Genomic DNA, 22766 nt, shown 5'->3' with positions numbered 1-22766 from the left:
GAATTCATTGCAAAAATCAACAAAACTGGTGCAACTTGAGGAAAGGCTTTTCTGCATGGCGTGGGGATGCAGCTGCAGCTATGTTCCAGCAGCAGCTATTGTCTGTCTGAGGCACGGATTTCACATCACCACAGTGGCATAGCCACAGCTGACAACTGTACTTTAACTCTAAATGCACAGGATTAAGCATTGCATCACACAATGAGGCAAAATCCATGACCATGAGCTAATAGCGGGTAACAGGAAGAGAAAAATGACATCATCCAAGAATACAAACTATATACTGCTTGAAGAAAATGGTAGTTGTATTCTGCTTGACCTTCCCCTCCAACCTTCCCCACCCCCCAGCCTCCCTTGAAAAGACATGCACAAGGACAAGCAAACTTACTTTGGTGGAATTTTTATTGGGAGCTGTGATTGGGCAATCGGGATCAGCAGGATTCAGGCAGGGTCGATCCATATAACCATGACCAACCTCCGCTTTATTCAGCATTTCTTCCCAGCTCTCCACTTGGTAGTTTATTTTCTTTAACTCTTCCAAGAATTCTAAGGGGTCAAAGTTGATCCACTGCAAAGGAGGCTTCCCTCTGCAAGAGCAATCAGGAGAAAAAGACACAGAAAAAAGACAAAGGAAGTTCTGAAATAAATACTTTAAAATTCATATATGAACAAATAAATAAGTTATTTTCTGCTACAAGCTAAAACCTTTTCTGGCAAGGGTGTTTCATAAAATGCAAGGCATATTTTAATTAGATTTGTTTATGTACTTTTCTTGCAGCCCAGTTGTAATTTCAGCAAAAATGCTTGGTTCTTACAAGGCTATCTTATAAAACTGGTTAAAAATACTTTCACTTACAAACAAAGCAAAACAAATTATCAAGAACCTAAATAACAAAAAAGCAGCCAACTGCTGCTTCAAAGAATTAGGGGGAGGGGAGAGGGAGAGAAGAGAGGGGGCTGAGAAAAGAAAGCCTTTCTCATAGTATCAGATTACTTCTTGCTAGTCTAATAATCATCTTGCAAATGTAATCAATCAATATAACTGATCTTTGTTTATCTGTAACAATACTGTGCTCCTTGAAATGCTGTGGCAGCTTGACTATCAGCCATCAAGCCTTCCTGCTACCATGGCTGTCACCACTATCACTGTCACGTCTCCCACCCCCCACTTCTGAATTTGTGATGTTGACAGACCAGAAAGGCTTTTGACTGCCTTATTCTGTGGTTCAAACCACACTGTATCTGCTTAACCAGGCTTAAGTCATTATTCTGAATCTCCCAACCAGAAAACACAAACCCCCTTATTTCCCCATCTAAAACTGTACACTAAAGGTTAGGAGATGGCCATTGCAAATTGCTTTTGCAGAGACATGCAAACCAGGACAGAAACAATAACTCAAATGCTAACTCTTGCATAATTAACAGAAAATGCCTGCACAGATTAACAATTAACTCTTTAAAAGAATTCAGGGCATCTAATATCACACTTGTAAACTGTGAGAAACCACCCATAAAAGATACTATATGGTTTCTTTAACGGTCTCTGAAGCAAAGGATTTGTTCTTTATTCCTTAGGAAGACTTGGGAATTAACCCAAGACATTTTCTTAGGTCTAAAATTCCTAGACAACCAATGTTTTTGTATTTTATGGGGGAAAAAAATCCACCAGAGACAACTTTGTTCCGGGGGAAAAAAAAAAAAAAAGCAAAGCATAAAATTCTTAAAACTTCAATTCAGAATTTCCATTTTGATTTGCATGCTAGCAGCACTGGAAAAATAACAGAGGATCGAAATTGAGGTTTACAAATAATCTCATAGAAACAGGTAAGCCTTGTGTTAAATGAAAATGCTTCTTTTTTATGTAGAGGCACTACACTTTATATTTTATTTTTCCTGTTAAATTAGAATCAGAATACACAATGGAAATGCAACTGAAAAGTTATACACAGTTATACAAATAAAAATAGTCAGATCAGAAAGTTATAAAAAAGCATCCTTACAATAAATAGGCAGTTCCTGACTGTAGCTTTGCTCCCTCCCAGAAGCAGTCCAAAGGAGTGATAATTAGACAAGGATAAAGATATTCTATGATCTGTCAAAATCAGAAAGAAGAAAAACACAGTCACACTAGAATATAACCAAAGCAGCACAAGCTGAATCATGGAAATACACAAACCTTGTCATTATATGCCTCTACACATACCTGGTCCATGTAACCTGCTTCTGTGATGAGTTCTCCTGATTTGTAACACAAATGTTCCAATTTCCATTGTCTGTAAGAAAGATGAGGGACAAATATTTTCTTCTTGCACAATTACTGAGAAGTTATTTTGAAAATTTATGTAACAGACTTTTAAAAATGTGACTCATACACACACTGGCCTCAAGCAGCAAATCATTGAGTACAGCAAAAGTTCTTAAAAACAGATATACAGATAGAGATCTCACAAAAAAAAAAAAAGGCCTTTCTTTACCTTCATTTTAGTTGTTTCCATATTATCTGTAAAACTCACTCAAAATAAGAGAGGTGCTTTTGTACATACAGGCTAGTCAACACATGGTAATGGGACAAAAACACATATTGTATTTGTCAGTCTCATTTATATGAGACTGCTTGTGACTTAGGATATCACTTAGTGGCACCAGTATGAGAAAAGCCACCTCCAGCTCAGAGGACTCAAATATAGCCAGCTGACCAAGACACGGAGAAGAAAATAAACCAGGAAGGTTCCTGCCTTCCTATTTCAGCTGTATTACAACTTCTACTACCATGGCTTCTAAACACTTAAACAGGGCAGGAGCTACTTAAAAGATAATTGGAGCCTTAGCACTAGCTCATGGAGGAACCAGCTGGGTGTGCTGAAAAGATCTGCTGAAAGATAGGGAGCTTTGTGCCTCACAGGCAGGACTCCTAGACACATCACTCTGTAGCAGTAGTAGTAATCCTGGAGGAACCATTTTTCAGGGAGACATCCTAGCCCTGAGATGGTACCTTCCTGAGGTGCACAATTATTACTTTTCTGTTGGACAACACACAACTCCCAACCATCAGTACGGGGCCACAGACACTCTCTAAGGCACATTCTGCTGTCTTTGTTATTAAACAGCCTTTACTCCACCCGCTGCCATTTCCAACACACCTGCATTTCACTTTACAGCCAAACTGTTGGAAGAATACTAGCCTGTGCCACTGTACACAGCCATTATATACCTCAATAAGATATTAGCAAGTGAATTCAACTCTAATATGTGGAAGGATTTTCAATACTAGGAATCCTATCCATAAGGTTTAAGACCACAGACATCATTCCTTTACCTTAAGAAAAGCTGCATGCTGTAGCTCACCTCATATGGGTACTCTCAGAATCCCTTTCAACACCACGTACCCCATCTTACTTGTTAAATGCCAACTTATCACTGCTATCATGCCACAGTGTCAAGCTATCAGAAACCAGTAACACTCAAATCAAAACACAGCCCAGCCCTAAGGGAAAGGCTCAGAAGTGCTAACCATTTAAAAACACAGGGCAGAAAACACGCATCCATTTTTCAGCTGCTACGTACGATAAAGAAAACTTTTCTTTTTCCCCTCACCTGTTGTACATATAGACATGTACTCTGCTGGCCTGAAGTGCAGACTCAAGGTGCTGTCGGAGTGCTTCTGTTGTCAGTACATTAGCACCATCTTCCTGCGGAGTCTGGATCATGAGCTGGGGGTTGAACATGGCCTCTTCTCCAATCTTCTGCCGTGTGTAATTTAACTCCCGACTCACTCGTCCACCAACTGATGGATAAATATTAAGCACTTTGCATTAACCAGTAGTCAATAACCTGCTTATTCTGCATTCTCTTGATGGGCTCTCTCCACTCAGAAAACCCTGACTGTGCACAGGGCCCATTCTTTCTCAAACTGATCACAGTGTAACTCTGAAATGAAAAACAGCTTTTAGTATCTGTGAAAAAAAACCTACATTCCTCATTACAATATCTTTACTGCTACTGTACTGAAACACTGATGCAAAAACTGGAGCCTCTGTTTTTTCTGCATTATAACCAATACCCCATGCATAAAAATTTAAAAAGAGGAAGAAAAAAGGAAAAACTTTACGTGGCAGACCAGAAGAAATACTATGCTCCACTTTCTTACACTTGTATAAACAGTCTCCTCCAAAAGCACATTTCAAGATAAATGGCTTTAATTTACACTCTTCTACTAAATAATTTGGCAAAGATAGAAGGCAAATGTTTCTCTTTAGTAAAAAAAAAAGGGGGGGGGGGGAGACGGGAAAGAGTAAGTGAGCAGAAGTATTTCTTTCAGCCTTATATAAAAAAAAGAAAAAAATGCCAAGTTCATATAAAGAGATGCAGTTTGAGTGTAGCAGAAAGGTCTGTCTACAGCTAATGTACCCCAGTGGCCCAGTACCTGGCTTAACATGCTGTGATGCAAGAGATTATTCATGTGCAACATCTGTTTCTAAACTCACATGAGCCAAACGGTGTGCTCCATATTAAAACATGGTGGGGGAAAAAAAGAAAAAAAGAAAAAAAGAAAAAGAAAAAAAAAGAAAAGAAAAGAAGCAGAGGGAGACTGCAGAGTCGACAGGCTCTAGAGGGAGCCATACACAATTTGCCTTGCCAGAAAACACTGCATAAGAATGGAAAACTGTCTTCCCTTCTACAAAATCCCCAGTCAGCTTGAGTTCATATACTTTATGTAACCTCCCCTGTAGTCTCTCTCGCCAATGCACGTGGGAGGCAATGTCAATTAATTCAGCCTATTAGCTGAATCAAGACCACATCCAGATGAGGAAGACAAGAATGTAAATCCAAGCTACAGATCTCGTCTAATTTGTTACATTTTTCTCAGTCCTAGTAAGCTTAACACTGGTGATCTGAATTACTGCCGAAGTTTAGTTCTGCAACAGTGTAAACAGAAATTAAGCACATATATTTACTTCTTCCTAGGTCATATAACAGAAGACTGATCCATAACCAACTGGCAGAGTGGGAGATGAGATTCCCGACCCCAAACAGGGACATACTTTTTCAATCACTTGGGCCCTCAACCCACCCGTAACACCCCTGGGGCTAAAACGACCACCAGGCAAGAAGCTGGGCCCCTGCATGCATAAAGCTGTCAGAATGAGACCCTCAACAATTAAACCATACAGACATTCTGGCACGAAGCATTGCTTAATTTCTTATTCAAGAATTCTTTGAAGAAATAAGTGTTTCCACAACACACACAATTTTTTTCAGCCTGTCACATGTGGGATTACCTCCTTTATACCATGGAACAGAGACTAGCACACAGTACACAAAACAAAACAAAAAAATCTAAGTACAACCTTTTACCTAGAGTCCCTTTAGAACTTTTAAACGTCACTCTCACTACAGTGACGGGACAGGATATACTATCATTGAGACTGCATTTGCATGGTAACATAAAACTATTGCTAACTCTTATCAAGATTTAAACTCCAAAAATATTTTCATTCATCAGCCCCATGTTTATGCTCACTGCTGTCTCTCCACAGTATTCAACCAACCTGTAGTCCCTGACACTTGAATTTTACTTCATCTTTCAGGAATATGGGAAGTAAGGGCGCAGAGTTGTCCTAATCTGAATATCTTATAACCAGACCTTTCTTTCACTACCCTTTACACTGCAAGTGCTTCAAAGACAAAATTACTCTCTCCCTCTTTTGTCTCTCAATGCCAGTCAAGACAATAAAGCCCCAATGTTAAGAGGACTGTGGAGTCTACCATAAACTTCTACTCCTGGTACTATATTCTTTCCCATTCCACCCACACTTTCCTTTTGAATTTAACCAGAACTTGAACCAACAAATCATACTTCATGCAAGACAAAGGGCGAGTCATACCTATCTCTACTGAAAGTGACCAACTGTTTACTATCAACAGAGATGATCGCTTCCTAATCAAGGTCCTGTCAAACCATGTTAACTTCACTGAACAAGGCAGATCTAGCTAATCAAAATTGCATCATGCAAGTCAGTCATCAGAACAGAAGCTGTTCTTTCCTGTTCTAACATTTCAACCATGAGTAGCAAAACCACCCAAGAAGCTGGGCACAGATTCCAGAACCCAGAAGCAGATCTGCTTCACATTCTTCTTAAGGCATTACACCATTTAACTATTCCTTTGATAGGTCCATTATCTACATTTCTTCAGCCAAACATAGTAAAAGTAACTTCAAATATTGCAAGTATTTTATACAACATATAAAATATCAGTCAGGTATAAAAAAATCCCATAAATATACATTGACAGGATTTTCATCTGCAAAGACAGGTTATGTTAAAACATACTGACAGACCAGAAGCAAGTGGACACATCAGTGGTCTTTCAAGTAAAAGAGAGCAAAAGGGAAGGAAAAAACAAAATAGGTGAAGTTTTTACCAGTTATGCTTCAATTTATTTCAATTAAAAGTTTGCAAAGATCACTGGAGGCTGATGTGATACTCACATATCTTAAACCTACACAATCAGCAGAATTAGCTGAACATGCATTATTTTAAAATCAAGCCTCTTTTTTTTTTTTTTTTCTCCCCAGATTATCCACAAGCAGTGCAAAATTCTGAGAGAAACCACTAAAAATGTCACGGAAATGTACCTGAAGCCTCTGGCCTCACTGTGCTGGATATATACTACTTGCAAGACTCACACATTCTGCAGAAAGTAATTCCTTACACTTGTTAAAAAAAAACAAACAAAAAAACCCAAATCAACAAACAAAAAAAAAAAGCAGCATTATAGTCATGATAGTATTTCCATACCACAGGATGAACAATATAATGAAATAAATGGCATGTATGATCAATGGACAAAAGGTTGGTGTTTCGTGGTTTTCCTTGTTTTCCTTTATGGATTCTGTTTTCTTCTGCTTGGTGACAATAACATTTTACACTCAAAATGTTACTAACAAAAATTTTATGTATGGCATACATACTTCCAATTCTGTCTTGTATCAAAGACAGAACCATCTCACTTTAATATTCTGGTGAAAAAAATCCACATATCACATGTCCTTTTTTGACATACCAAAAGCCACTTGATGGCATTCTAGTCTTTTATTACAAGATACCTTATGATTAAGTACCTAGATGGCTGAGTTAGTGGCAAAAATTCCCATAATCTGAAGATGATTTAAGTAGCAAGGCAATGCAGTGTCTCACGGCTGGTGGTAACACAGTGCAGTCGCTTGCACACTACCCTTTGAGCAGTGTCATGGGTATCTGCCTACTAAAAATGAGATACCATGCCATCTGTATGATTCAGCTGCATTTTTTTTTAATAAAAGAAACACAAAAAAACCGACAAAGCAGTAACACCACTGTCCTGGCATTATTTCACATTTATTGTATCCATTTCTAACCCTCAAGGAAGTATTTGAAGGCCATTGCTCAACATGAAACAGTGCAACTGAAGCATCTCTATTGCTGAGAGTTAGTTATTGTTAAAAAGCTGCTTTTCCAAAGAGGAATGTGTCTTCCTCCTCCTCACCCTCTCTGACATCCACATCTTAGCTCTCTGCCAGAACACTGCAGATCTGCCTTGAGCAACTCATCATCCCATACCATGAAACATACATCTGAGCCTCCCCACCAACTGGAACAAAAGCTAGTCAAGGTAATTCTTTGCCCTTTGGAAGGGCCTGAAGTCAGCAGTAATTGCTACTATGGATGTTAAGTTGCTAAGAACCATGTAAGGACCAATGTCTTCCGCCCCCAAGTGCTGCCAGGTGTAACAAGTTTTAGTCATCCTTAACTCGAGGCAGACCTGAACCTGAGCCTGAAAGGCTGTAGATCTCAACACTGGGGTGACAGTCCTAGTGTTTCAGTCATCACACATTAAAATGCCTCAGTACATCTTGAGAAGCAACACAGAAAACCAAAACTGCTTGTCTCTGATGTACATTTGCACTGACTAGTGCATAACACTGATGCACCCTTCAGTGATGTAAGAATGAGACTGTGTTTGTTTTCATTGGCACAATTTTTGACACATTTCCTTCCACTGACTTGGTACCCGTTTTGAAGTTCCCGTGTCATTCAGCTCATTTCCACTGAGAATGCCAGTCTAACCTCCACCTTTCTCCCAATCAAAGCCAAAATTCATATGGCATTATATTAACATGTTTATAAAGAAGTCTGGAATCCACCACTGCAGTCCCTTCTACACTAAGTAGTCTGAGGAGTAAATTTGACCTCTGTCACACTTAGAAATCAATGCTAGATCAAGCCACGAGTGATAGCCAGAAGTCACTGTTTATTAATTTACTGTCCAGTGGCTCTAAAGGCATGAAATAGTTATTTTTCAAGGTGTCTTACAATGTTTCATTTCAGGTTACTGGAATTGCATCACATAGCCTGAGGTTTCTTTATTTTTCTTGGGCATGAACACTACCTCTATTAACCATTCAATAGTTACCTTGTGCACAACCACGCAACCAGCAGCTTAGTAGACAGCAAGATCTCTCTAAAAAAGAACATTCCTGAGAGACAAACATTTGGGATAAAAATGCTTGCCTACCAATGTGGAGGACAGACTTTGAGAAACCAAAGCCAAGCTTCCTTTTGGAAACTACTGGTTTTGGAGCTGAAGTTCTAGGACAAATTTTAGGTACATGAACAGAATTTTCTGGAGAACCTCCCTTCTGAAGACTATAGGCCTCAAGGTGTTTCCATTTAAGCACCTGAGGGGCACCACCTTTTAAAATTTTTTCAGGACTGTAAACGTGCAGCATTAGAGCAATTCAGCAACATTTGGCAGTGACAACTCAAAGCAATAGAGTCATATCTCTAATAGTCATGGACATCTCACACAGACAATGTTTTTATTTTATGTCTTCAAAAGATGCTCACCTTTTTGATAAGTCATGTATATGGATAAGTATCCCTTGCAGTGCTTACTTTATGGCCTGAGCAATAGCCAAGGCAGGGAACCTCTACAGTTTGCAACAGCTGTTATCACTACAACAAGAGGTATAGGTGATAAAACCCCCTTACGACTCAGTGACCATATATAAAGACTGAATAATATTCCACCATGTTCACTGGCTCTCAGCCTTCACCAACCAGCCCAAAAAGCAGCAGTGTACAGACAAAGATGCCAGACTTACATGGAGAACAGACATCCCACCTCCATCCTGCCTTCTCACCCTTCAACACCCTCAGCATCCTTTCTCTGCCAGGATGGGAACCAATAAGGTACTTCATACCCAACACCCTGCACCTAGCCCATCTCTCTGAGCTTTGACTGCCATTATGGGCCGCCTTCTATCCCACTTCCTCATGGAGTGCTGCTCCCGTGTGCACTCCTGTAACACATGTATACAGGTGTTACTCAAACACTAAGCAATGAAGCTAGTTTCAGTCCATCACAACACAGATAACCCTGTGAGACACAGCTCTGCCTCCTCACCCTAACTGGGTACCAGGTCACAAGCACACAGAGCAGAAAGCAGTACCTGACAGCACAGTGACAATCTCTGGTTTTACTGATAAAGAACACAGACTTCACGAGAAAAAAAAACACAGCAGTCAAATACTACTCACACAGGACTGAAACCTATATAAAGAAACTGATATAAAGAGTATTCATATCTACGGCAGATATGAATACTATCCTGTCTCTTACTGGGCACAGAAAAATAATGGCCTTTTGATTTAAAGCTTCCTGTTGCTCTCTAGGGAGTTCTGTCTTCCATGTTCTCTCGGATGTTTGAGCTTGTCTGGTGCTGCTCTTTGTCAGCAACAGAATATAGTTTTTCTGAACACAGACAGTTTTAGCCAGCATCCTGACAGAAGAGCAGGGAAGACAGCACCTTCCTCAGAATTACCAATAGGCCTGACAGGCAAAGCCATTTGCTGAGAGAAAGTGCAAAACACCTTGTGAAAGTCCAAGTTCAGTCAGTAGCAGAAATGGGACTGGTTGGAATGTCCACTTCTTCAAACTTTTAAAATGCCTTCTGCTTGTAGAGTCACAATCGCTATTGGTTTACACGGTTGATCTCCAAATGTATTAACTTCTCTGAGACACTATCTATCATGCATCTAATGATGCTAAGGATGGCTGTCATAAATCCATCAGGATTATATTATAAAAGCATAATGCAAAATAAAGACTTCACAGAAAGTGAATGAAACTGACCTAGCAAAAAAATGTGCTGAGAAATGGTGAGCTTACAAGAGCTAGAACACAGCTGATTGGTTAACAATCAGCATCTTAAAGAGATTACATGGTCATTCAGTGGGCTGTGCAGCAGCTCAATAAAAAAATATCATATTAGTCATGTAACTTGACATGATCTGTGCCAGCACTGCACTATAGGCAGTCAGAAATTGCATGCTGTGTATGTCTAGGTTTTCTTACACAGCATTTGCTGAATACACAATTCTTCATCTGTACAGCACACATGGAGCAGCTGTTGTGCCTGCCTAGGTTAAAATAGCCTACACCCTACCATCTCCCTTCCCAACACACAGGTGGACACTACACTTATCCTTCTCCCTGGTTATACTGTCCAACAAAAGGACACCATCTAAACATCATCACATCCTCATGAGAGGATATAACCAGTATCAGTACCTCTTTAGTGCCAAAGACATTAGGATATTGTAAAAGCAGTATGGCCATCTCAACCATTTCTATCACACTGAGAATAAGATAACACCAGGTTCATAATTTTTACTTTAAAAAAAAGGGAGGGTGGTTTAAAAAAAGGCAAAGATAAAAACCTACAAATGAAAAAAAAAAAAAAAAAAAAAAAAGCAGCTAACAAAAAACCACCCAACAACAATGCGCTTCAAAAGGCTGCTTTTTATCTCTCAAACCATCATATGATATGAGTTAAGTTACTCCTTACACATGCTGGGGACGACTCCAGTGTTGCTGTTACAAATTTTGTTAATGCTGACACAATTATGAATAGCAAAAATAAAAACACACATCAAAGTTGCCTTTTCATTCTGTCACAGTATGATAAAGTTTAGAGCTGTGACAAGGACACAAAGCTGTCTGAATACTGAGGAAGAGAGCCCAACAACAGCTGCCAGTGCTTGTAGTGGGAAACCTTCCCTGCAATTTTAGGAGCTAAAACCTTTTCTTTCTAAAGTTCAGCTAAAAGTCAATTTTACATGTATACATCTGCATTTCTTATAGGCAGAAAAATATTCTTTCTGATTGGGTAAAACAGATAGTTTGCTAAAGAAAAAGACATTTTGTTTTCTTGCTTGGGATCCATCTAGGTGGAGAGATTGGAAAAGTGTAAGGGAAAAAACAGAAACCAAAATGAACAAATTAAATAGTACAAACTTAAGAAAAAAAAGCAAAACAAACATGCAACCAGCTTTGAAACATACAATAATGTACCAAAATGGTACATGCAATTCAAACTTTCCAATTAAACATAAAATGCAGTGGCTGCTTACTGAGCTGCGACACATGTCCTTGGTAACAGGATATGAGCTGTTCACCTCTGGGTCACTGTTTCTAATCCAGCCAGGAACAATAGTGACCACAAGTTGTTTACCATCTGACAGCTGTTTGCTAACTTATGTGAAATGAGTTGGTGGTCTCAGTCCATTTTCTTCGGGGCAGGTGTCCACATTACAGAATAGCACTGTCACAACGGGCATCCTTGTTGACCAACCCAACAAAGAAACTGAGAAATGAATGGCCACGGAGAGCAAACTTATCCTTCCTTCCAAAGACCTGGTCCCTTCAAATCACAACTAAACCACAGCTTTCAGTGGAGAAGCCCGGCCACCGAATTCTGTGGCTCAAGTCGCAACAGTATCTTAGACTCTGTTTTTTCTAGACATCAAGGAGACTGCCTTCAGCAGCTTCTACAGATTACTGCAATTCTCCCAATACTTTTTTTGGTTACATAACAATATATACCCCATGAGACGCAAGCTGAATTTTTATTCTTCAGTAATTTAAGGTAACAGCTGAGCACGCTTCCTAACAGGCAACAATCCTCAACTGTACATGGAAGTGGCTAAGTTTAGAGGAGTTCTGCCGAGAAGGGTGTGTACAAGGCTTCAAGGTTCAAAGCTAAGGATTTCAAAACAGCTGAATATAATTTCTTTAAGTTACTTTAGGTTGAATAAGAGCTTCTGCTGGATAGTATGTTACAAACAATTTGCTGTGCTGCTCCACAGCAGTCAGCTTTCCTCTAGGCCAAACTTTTCATTTAACCTCTCAGTGCCCTTTCCTCAAATATGCAATTGTTTTCCTGTGTGGTTAAAAGCAGCATTTTTAGGTATTTTCATCTGTACTCCTGGGATAGCACAAATTTCATCTGTACATGGAGTAGCACAAAATTTGAATGCAATTTTTTTTAAAGGAGCAGCAAACAGCAACGCAAACAGATGCAAAAGTTACGAGAAAAAAGTGAGTGTGCTCCTGCCCTAACATTCTAAGTATGCTTGCATCCAGAAGCTTTTAGGGGATATCATTTCCTAAAGAGCACTTTTAGGAGATGGCAAAACTAACAGAAAAATTAAAGGAATGAGCATGTTACGACACAGGGTACAGTTCCTTTCAAGTATTCCCTACCAGCTGCTTGCTGTACCATCTGTTGCTGCCTAAGCAGCTTCCTTTTGAATGGCTTTGCACTGAAGCAGAACTGCTCACTGTTGGACACAATCAGGTCAGGTCAGCGCTCCCCCCAGCACCGAACCTGCTGCCTGTCACAGCTTCCCCCACCTCGATATTTCTTAGTGGCCACCAGCTCCCGAGGCCGCGCTGCATCTGTCAGGAGGCCCATTTTTCACCGCTCGCTCGCCATGCACAGCGAGCAGGACAGGGCGCGTCTCGCTTTGTGCGGGATGCTCTCAGAGATCCCCGCCAGACACTCTGACCGTGCGGCCATACGGCCAGGTTTATGCTGAAGCAGGAAGGGCCGGGGAAAAAAGGCCGAACAAAAGCACCCCCCTCAGCATGGCTTTTATCTTCTGCTTTGGGCCACTGTGACCGTGCCGGTGGTTTTTCAGGACGGAGCCCAGCACGGAGGTCCAGGGCGGCGGCGGCTCCCAGCTATGGGGCGGGAGGAGGCCGAGCGGACCCGGCAGCCCCGCGGGGGCACAGGCGGGGTCCCACCTGGAGCCGGCCTCGCCAGGAGCCGGCCCCAGCCCTGCCCCGCCAGGAGCCGGCCCCAGCCCTGCCCCGCCAGGAGCCGGCCCCAGCCCTGCCCCGCCGAGACCCGCCGGCCCCTCCGGCCCGGGAGGCCGCGCACAAAAGGCCGCCCCGGCCCCGAGGCGCTGGTGCGTTCCCAACGCCGCTCCTTCCCGCGGCATCTGCGCAGGGAAACACACATCGCTGGGAGCCACTTTCACGATTTTGTTGCGAGCGGGATTAGCTGGATTAGGGGCCGATTCATAAGGACCCCCTGCGGCCGTGAGGAAGTTTCATCACAAGGTCAGTGTGGTGTGAACTATATTCTGTCAACACCACCACTCCTTATAGCCGGCTACAAAAAATACAAAAGGGGGGGGGGCCTCGGGGAGGAAGGAGGAAATTGCAAATGAAATATTTGAATGAACAGTTTACAGCAACAAAAAGATTTACAGATTTCCCCCTTAAATGCTTAAAAAGATGTGTACCCTTCAACGGTGCGTTCCTTTAAAACAAGAAACCTGTATTAGTCATTTTTAATTTATAAAGAATTTAGTGGTTTAGGAGGTGGGAGGAACCTGGGGAATAAGTGTAGCAACCCACACACAAAACCACAGAGGAACTTCTGGCACTTAGTGTAAAACCAGTCATGCAGCTCCAAGATTGTTGCACTGTTGAGATTTTTCTACGTTTAAGGCTGTCACCTTCAGACTATTTAATTCCTACCCCCCTAAGTGCAGTAAGTAACAGAGACATTAAAAAAAAAGAGCGTTGGATTGAAGAAAGGAGAAGGTGAATTAAAGGGGTTTTTTGTTTGTTTTTGCTCTTTAAAGCATAATTACCCACCTTGTACTGCTCCCACCTCCCCCCCAGCAAGATTCCCCTCATCCCATCATAATGACATCACTCAAAGACTGCAACACTTTTATAGCTGGCATGATGCAAAATAAAATCTATAATGAAAGAGCAGAACTTTTGTTTTGCATGTGTAGTTTTGGGGGAATTGGTGGGGGGGAAGAGGGGGTTTAAGAGAAGTCTCCCTTGCACAGAACCAGGCTGTTCAATCAAAGCCTTATCTGTTATATTTCTGTCTTTCTCTTCTGTTTAGCGCATTCACCGACAAGAGAAAAGGGGCTAAGGCAATGGAGGCTTTGACCTGCAGCTGTAACACAATACTTTCGCACAGCCCTGTCGACCCCTGACATAAATTTTACACCGCAGCTGGCATTTACACACTTAACATTACCATATGTATAGCCTACTCTGTGCTAATTATGCTAATCACCTGTCTAACTCTCTGCTGCGAAAAATGGTTGTATTTAGCAGTCCACTGCCTACCAATACAGCTTACTGTGTGGCTGAAATGTACATTCAGACGGCTCTGAATGGCAAGATTTTTCCACGTTGCTGGCTTCATTCAGACCACAGAAAAATTTATTCAAGTCAACTGGTTTCGGTCCGCAACAAAAAAGTTACGAGAAAAAAGTGAGTGTGTTCCTGCCCTAACATTCTAAGTCTGCTTGCAAGCAAAATGATAAATCAATTGGTGTGGGAAACAAAAAGGGAGAAAGATTTCTTTTGCAAGCCATGTGAAACTGTAGCCTATTTAAAAAAAAAAAAAAAAAGACAGAAAAAAGAAGAAAAAGGTCATCCTATTTCCCCAAATCTCTAGAAAGAGCAGTTTAATAGATATTTACAGCTGCTCACAATTCTCTCAACCTTTTATCTACAGTTGGAAGTCATACTAAACATGTTTTAGGTTTTGTTTCTTGATCTTAATAATTTCCACTAGAATATTGTATTCTCTATTATCTACTGCTTAAACAGCATCAGCTTCTAAACAGCTAGGGCTTCTCATCTCTTCTGACTATGGGAACCCTTTGAAAAGTCAGTGAAGACTGGTGTAAATGAAATCAGAATGAGGCCCATGTTGAAAGGCAAATAAGAAAAATGCCCAGGAAATACTCACCAGAAGAACTGGTGCAATAAAGTGTATTCTTTAAGTACTTGTTTTATCATTACAGAAAAGATAACTTAGAAAGAAAAAATAAATAAAGTTGTAATGAATAAGGGATTTTTTTTTAATACTTAGTGTCAGCAGACAGAGAGATGTTTAATGGCTCCCTAAGGCTCATCTTTCTTCTGAGTATCGCACTGGGGAGACTACACCAAGATCTGCATTTGGATTACGTTCCTGAAGTTATTTAAATAGAGTTTATCACACAAGTAAGTTCCTATAACCCCCCTTCTCCTCTGCACACACCCAAGGAAGCTATGGCAGTTCACAGATTTGTCAGATAACCAAAACGTAAATCTGATTATGGCAGCACCCTTGGCAATTTCCTTTCAGGTTAGATTTGTGGAATCTCTTTTCAACACTCAACGATGTTATGAAATGGCATGTTCATACACAAAATATAAAAATGTGCAAATAAACCTTCTATTTCCACTACTGCATCTGAATAAGGTAAGCACAATGGAAGGTAAATCATTGTTAATATACAGCCAAGGAATTTAATTAAAAACAAGGATAGCTCAGCAATGCCTATGCTCAGAAAGTCCAGTAAAACACCCAGTCACAGCATGAGGCCAAGAAGATCCCTATGTCTGTGCCTTCCCAACTTCCCATCCTTTGTCCACTTTGCTTCCATGTGCAAGAGATTGCTGCTCACAATAAGGTAAAGTAACACATTCTGCCTGTCAGAGATGGCCCTTATTTTAATATTTTACTTATTACACTGCCTGCTTGACTACATTATAGACCCTCAGCCAAGACACATCTTGCTTTCTAGCATCTCAGTTTCAGTTCTGTGTTAGTCCAAAGCACTAATTTATCTGTGTTCTTTCTGCTCCAAAACACTGGTTTGTGCAGCCAAAACCAGAAATAACACTACAACTACTGTTTATTTCAGAGCATGTGGACTTTCCCCTTTCTGCCTTTTTTTTTTTTTTTTTTTTTGACTAAGAGATGGACCACCCTGCTCTCATGGCACAGAACACTATTTACATTGCAATACTTGACTGTGTAATACATCTGGCATTTTTGGGCAGGATTCCTGAGCTAGGGGCCAGAAACCCTTAAGCAATGATTTAACAGGGGAAAAAAATCATACAACTTGACTCAACAGTGCTCATTTCTAGTTTGCTGCACTTAACTTTTGATTACTGACTGAAAAGCAGAAATGCATCATACTGGTAAACAATAGAAGACTGTTTCTTTTAATTTATCTCACTGTTAATAAAAGAAGATTGTATTACAGTCTAAGGACTGAGTTCTAGCTTCAGGTATACGGGTGTACAGCACTGCACATGTGCTTGCACATGTGCAAAATACAGATGTTTCAAATACACAATGATTACTTGTATATTTGAAGCTGGAATTAAGTTCAGTACAATTCTCTAAAGAAGCAGCACCTTTGCAGAAAGTGTCAGGTTATGGTTCTCTTCATTCCCTTACCTCTTGTATATTTTGCTTAAGCACTGAAATAACTGAATTTCCCAAAACCAAGCAGAAGTTAAAGCCAAGACATTCATTCTAAAAACGAAAATTAAAATTCTCCATACATCAAAACATGTATATGGTCAGCAGTTTCCATAAAGAACTTTTTACCTCATGAAACTACTACTGCTGCCAAAAATCAGTCTGTTTATAGTAACTGAGGTGATAGTAAATGAAAATAACAGAGTAAAACCAAGAACAAGTAAATTGTATTTACAGATATTAAACTAAGTTTACACAGTAAAAAAGGAATCAAGAAAAATGTTTTATTTTGAAATTCTGAATTAGAAACTGCTCCTTTCAATTCCATTCCATCTATTTTTACTATACTGTACAATGAAAAACTTCTTCAAGTCAAAAGTCATTCAATTAACAGCAAGGGTGAACATAATTTATTGTATATGGTACTCATCAGTCATATTTGGCACAATCTGGGTGGATAATAAAATAGCATAGATTATGCAAAACCGGAGTAAAATATTTTCCTCTTCTCCTTAATTCATGGGCACAGAAGTGAAGAGACCATTATAACATGGCAAGCATTCTCAGCACAGATACCACACTTTAAAGCACTGAGTTTCCTGTCATGAGGAATGTCTTGGGAATGTCTTGGGAATCTTCCACTCCAGCAAAGCATCGGCAGTAGAAAATGGTATGGTTTCTTAAGTATTAATGAATGTTGTGCATCTTTATTTTTCCGAACTCTCAGAGGTGACTACATTCTTATTAAAGAACTGTCATGCAGACCTTAAGAAGTTTTACTGATTTCTTCAGATTTTCCCAGGAAGAGTAACTCACAAACATAAATGGGGCAAGACCTCCTTTATACTACAAGGCAGCAAAGATCAGAGAAATTTAAAGAACCAAAGGTTGAAATACTGAAGAAAATAAGACAAATACTCAGGATAAGCAAGGATGGCTGAGAAAATGCATATAACTGCATAGTATATACAAAGAAGAAGGAACTTCTTGATAAAATTCTGCACTCCAGATCCTGCTGAGCTCTGAAATAGAGCAGCTAGAGCCACATATATACACACACCGTCATCTGTAGACAGAAAGAGCACTGTGCAAAGGACTGAACTTTATTCTATATACAGAAGAAAACAACTGACAAGTAACAGCCGGACAAGGTCTATAACCAAAATGCTGTTTTCACCAATCAGAAAAAAAGCCAGCTGTGGGGCAAAGAACTTCACAAGCTTGGTTTTACCTGGGTGCTTATATGTTGAAGCAGGTAATTCACAGTTAAGTTTAAAAGATTGTGCGTAATAGTCCAAGAGTGTGAAAATGGGAACACTGTTCCATTAGACACCAAAAGGAAAGTAGCTGCAGACACATTAAAATGAGCATCCTAGTGGACATAGCTCAAATAGGTCATAGGGAGGTCAGTTTTGAAGGAAAAATCCAACTGAAATATAAACATGGCACTGTGGAAACCAGACAAATCTCCCATAGCTCTGTCCAGCCAGCAATAATCTAGGCATCAGCTGTGGTGCATAATCTAAACAAAGGGATCAGTCCGTTCATACATCTGGAAGCTGTCATATTCTGGAGCCTCCTAACAGTTATGTCTAAGTGCAACATTCACGTGGATGCAACAGCCTTTAAATTCACTGAGTGGTCAAGAACTGTTACATGCATATACACAACATCATATTATGACTTCCTGGGGAACTGCCGAAAATATTATCTAATAGCAGGGCTTGGACCACCTCTTCTCACAAAAAATAAGCAAAAAAATCATGAAAATCGACAGATTCAGGGTGAGCAGCTCAGGTTTACCTTAATGCATTCTATGCTGAATGCAAGCTTAAGCACCCACAGCTTTCAGAGTTCATTCTTTTCTGAACCCACTGGTTGCTGACGAATAATGAGGAAAGAAGACCAGTTCTCTTTACAAAAACAAGTAAGCAAACATAAAACCTGGCCACTTAGCAGGTGGCAAGAGCTGGTAGTAAGTAGGCCCCAAACCACTCACCACCACATCCACATAGCACCTCAACTTCAGCAGCAGCCAGCCCTACAGCTGAGTTAGCCCTTTTGCTTACCTACCCCTTCCCCTGTTCCTGCTCAGCAGCAGCAGCATGGGGAACAAAAATAAAGCAATGTTGCTTTCAACTATTCTATTTCACTCCAGGACTTCTGTGCCAAAATCTGCAAGCTCTCCAGAACTACAGAAATGCCTTCAAACCCTGTTCATAAGTGGCAAAATCCCCAAAGCACAAGATGACACTCAAAGCTCAGAAGAGGAGGACAATGGCATAGCCAAGGCGCCGCCCTGCTTAAATACACATTCCAACAGAGAAAGAAACAGACCCTTCCAAACAATGATCTGTAGCACACATTCTGGCAAGGCATTGGCAACACTGTTAAGTTTGGAAATAACAATGAAGATTAATTTTCTCCAGCCTTGAGTAAATTAAATGTCTCTGAAGTCTGAAAGGCAGAAGGAACCATGCAACAATGCACTTATACAGCTTAAAGGGGTGTGAATTCTACAGCAGGAGCTTCTCTTTCCCGTTATTGGAGAGGTTAGCACATGGGCACACTGCTAGTCTGCTCTGGCTTTGCATATGGATAAGGCCTGGTCACACTAAGTCATCCCGAGTTCTGCCACCACATTTAGTGAATTTGGGATTTCACCCTCTACGTGTTAATGACGAAAGTATGGTCACAGGCAATACCTCCATTAAAACTCTAACAAATAAAAGAGGAATTTTACGTAATGAAGCTGTAGGGATCTTTTGATGTACAAGCTTTTCATCAAGGAGCACCAACACCGAGCAATGATGTGGATGCCTGTCAAGATGGAACTTAACAGAGGTCTCCAGTCACTTTGAATTTAATAGCAGGCTCTTGAAAGATGACAATCAATTAAATGGCCATATACGTAAAACCTTTAAACATCTTTTCCTGACAACTTTTAATACACAGAAACAGAGGGAGTTCAAATTCAAAAGAACGTAACACCCACTGCCCTGATGTTTTATCCACAAATATAATGTAAAATTGGATGTTCTTTTTCTAAACAGTAGCATGGACTAAAATACTTTTCTGCTTTATCAGTAAACACTGAAATAAGCATGTTGCTCAGATGACCATCCTTCAGCTATCATGTGGAAAAAAAGGCATGCAATAAATAATCATACTGAAGTCATACAAAACAGTGGCCTGGAAATTCAGATAAACACCTTCCAATGAACTTGAATATGTGCTGAGGAATGCAACACAATGCAAGACAGAATCCAAGGATAAGTAAGCTCTTATGTCACCTGATTCACAGGAAACAAATGAATTTGGTGATGTGATCAGAGACAACTTCTTGATTGCCAGAGAGCCTGCCAACACCCATTGTGACTGAAGAGCAGAGTAACTTCTGCCATTTATACCACGCCAATGTGGTGGTGCAGGAGCAAATACATTTAAAACACCCATGCTGATGTCCAAAAATGCGTATGTTTGTGGGAAAAAGGAATTTTATACTTGACTGGGTCAAGACCTGCTAACTGTACTCAAACCAAACATGTTATTTCAGTCCACTCACATAAATTTGTCTCCTTGCAAAAACAAATTCAGATCTGTTCTTTTACTATTCTTTTTTGTTTCTCCAAAGAATACTAGTGTAAAGTTAACCAGTGCCTTTAGGCAGAACTTTAGAACAACTTTTCTTTCCACCTGCACTTAATCTTGTTGGGTTAAGAAAACTGAGAATCTACGAACTAATATTGGTTCCTGCATCACTCACACACTTTCCTCATTTTCACCTCATTCTTAAGTTGCATGGGTAGATTAACATATTTTAAGAAGGGTCAGCCGTAAGTACAATAGACCAACCGATTTTTGTCCCTTAAGAGAGAAAGGAAATAATACTACACATCACTCAAATCTTGACTTACAAAGTATTTCTGCTGTACACACCCAGTCCTAATTCACTTACAATTAGAACACGCTCACTTTGTTCCACATATCTGACCTGAACTATGCAGCTTCTGAGGCATTCCCAGCAGAATGTCCTACCTATCTGTATGATCCACCCTTTTCCTTCAAACAGGCTTAAAGAAGGAGCTCTGCACGTTAGAGTTCAGTTCAAGCTCACAAAGCTTCACAAGCCTTTGTGAAGAGGACTACTTAAGGAGGGAATAGTTTGACTGAGCTTCAGCTAGTGCAAAAAGTGAAGAAAGCAAAAAAGGAAGGAAAGAACAGCAAGATCTTTGACCACTTAAAGAAAAAGACTAATGAAAAAAGTGAGGAGAAAAAAAATCCCAAGACAATGGTGACATGAAAAGAATTATCACAGCACAAGACTAGACCATCTCTCCCATTATAAGCTGCTCCAATTAACATCATTTAAGGCATTGCAATAGCCAAATTTCAAGCTTCGTTTAACAGAACCTTCTCTGGAGCCACAAAACTACCTTCTTTCAGAAGCTGAGGCTGTGAATTTATACATGTGACTGCTGTTGACACACCAGGTCTTAGACTGCCTATTAAGAGTGGTAGCAAATAAACATAACCAGTTATGAGCATGATTTCTTTTCCATCCAGAGCACTCTCTAGCTATGAATGGATGATTCTAAAAGCACATCTGTGTCCAACAAAATTCAGTCACCGAGGAAATCAATGCAAAGCTTTTTTTCCCCTCTCTATGTGTACAGTGTATAATGATGCCAAACAGTCTCCAGAACTCCAAGGTGCATGGACACCCACATATAGCAGTTAAACTCAAGCTGAATAACAGAACTGCCATTTAAATGCCAGTCCAGAATTTGTCTGCCCTAGCAGACATGCTCCCCCAGCAGCAAGGTATGCAGATAGGGATGAGAGATCTGTTCATGTGCTGAGAAGATACAGGTGTATATCCCAGAAAAAGATGACTGACAGCACGTCTGCAAGACAGCAACACAGATGGAGCGAGCCACTGTGGGACACAGAGTAATAACTGAAGTATTCTGAACAGCAGCCAGAAGAGGACTATGTTTAAAAAAACCTCCCAAAAAAAAAAACTACTCTACAGCACTTAGTGCCAAGAAACAAGCTGAGAGGAAAGCCACTTTGGTATCAGGAGGCTCAGACAAGGCCAAGAATGCCAGCATAAATTCTGAAGGAGGAAGACTACTACAGGAAATCTGAAAGAATGATGTTTTGAAGATGTCTCTCAGAAAGTCTGCCTACCAGGTGAGCTTCTAAACTTAGGTAAATATTTCAGCCATAATAGCTACAGGCTCAGACTATTAATCATTTAACTTGGAATGTGCATGGTCTTAAAACTCACTCAAAGTTCACTTCTCTGTTCGTTAATTAATTCTATTATGGTTTTAAAGCAATCATTTACCTCCACCAAACTTCAGTGCTATATTATGTTCCAAGGTATTCAGAAACACACCATTATCAAATTCATCTCTTTAAATAAATTCTGCCAATTTATTCAGCAGTAATAACTGTAAAAAGTTTCAGCAGCAAATCAAAACTGTTACTTGAAGTATATTTCAAGTAACCTATGAATCGACACAGCACGTACAAGACAGCCCAGGGATCAGGCCTAGCCAGAACGGGGTTGTGAAAGACAGGTGCTGCTTGACCAACCTTACCTTCTTCAATGACTTAGTGGATGAGGAAAAGGCTAAGGATACTGTCTACCTAAACTTTAATAATGCCTTTAACGCTGCTTCCTCTAGCATTGTCATGGAGATGCTGGCTGCTCATGGTCTGGACAGGTGCACTGTCTGCTGGCTGAACGGCTGGGCCCAGAGAGAGTTACATCCAGTTGGCGGCCAGTCACTGGAAGGGCTTCCCAGGGCTCAGTGATGGGACAAGCCCTGTTTTCTACCTTTATCAATTATTTGGATGACAGGTTCAAGTGTCCCCTCAGTCAGTTCCCAGATATCACCAAGTTGGGTGGGAATGTCGATCTGTAGGAGGACAGGAAAGCTCTGCAGAGGGATCTGGACAGGCTGGATCAATGCGTCAAGTATTGGTATGAGGTTCATACCATATTCAACAACATAAAGTACCAGGTCCTGCCCGTGGGTCACAACTCCATGCAGGACTACAGACAGGGGCAAGAGTGGCTGGAAAGCTACCCCAGGAAAAGGACCTGGGGGTGCTGAGCATAAGCCAC

The 22766-nt window shown here is 40.5% G+C and overlaps 1 protein-coding gene across 4 annotated transcripts in view; it reads right to left on the bottom strand.

The window, feature by feature from the left end:
• PTCH1 (patched 1) overlaps positions 1-22766 on the bottom strand; it is a 73424-nt gene that overhangs the window by 39611 nt on the left and 11047 nt on the right. For all 4 annotated transcript variants that reach the window (XR_015799205.1, XM_014869153.2, XM_014869152.2 and 1 more), the window contains exons 3-6: positions 3595-3784; positions 2204-2273; positions 2001-2092; positions 389-587 (exon numbers count right to left, since the gene is read on the bottom strand). Coding sequence is in view for 3 of the 4 variants with exons in the window: in XM_014869153.2 (XP_014724639.2) it covers positions 389-587; positions 2001-2092; positions 2204-2273; positions 3595-3784 (551 nt within the window). In the remaining variant the exon portion in view is untranslated. The remainder of the gene's footprint in view (positions 1-388; positions 588-2000; positions 2093-2203; positions 2274-3594; positions 3785-22766) is intronic.

Source organism: Sturnus vulgaris, chromosome Z, assembly GCF_052056855.1.
Source record: "Sturnus vulgaris isolate bStuVul1 chromosome Z, bStuVul1.hap1, whole genome shotgun sequence".
NCBI classification, from domain to species: Eukaryota; Metazoa; Chordata; class Aves; order Passeriformes; family Sturnidae; genus Sturnus; species Sturnus vulgaris.
The sequence above is the reverse complement of the archived record's forward strand: the minus strand, read 5'-3'. Positions and strand labels throughout refer to the sequence as shown.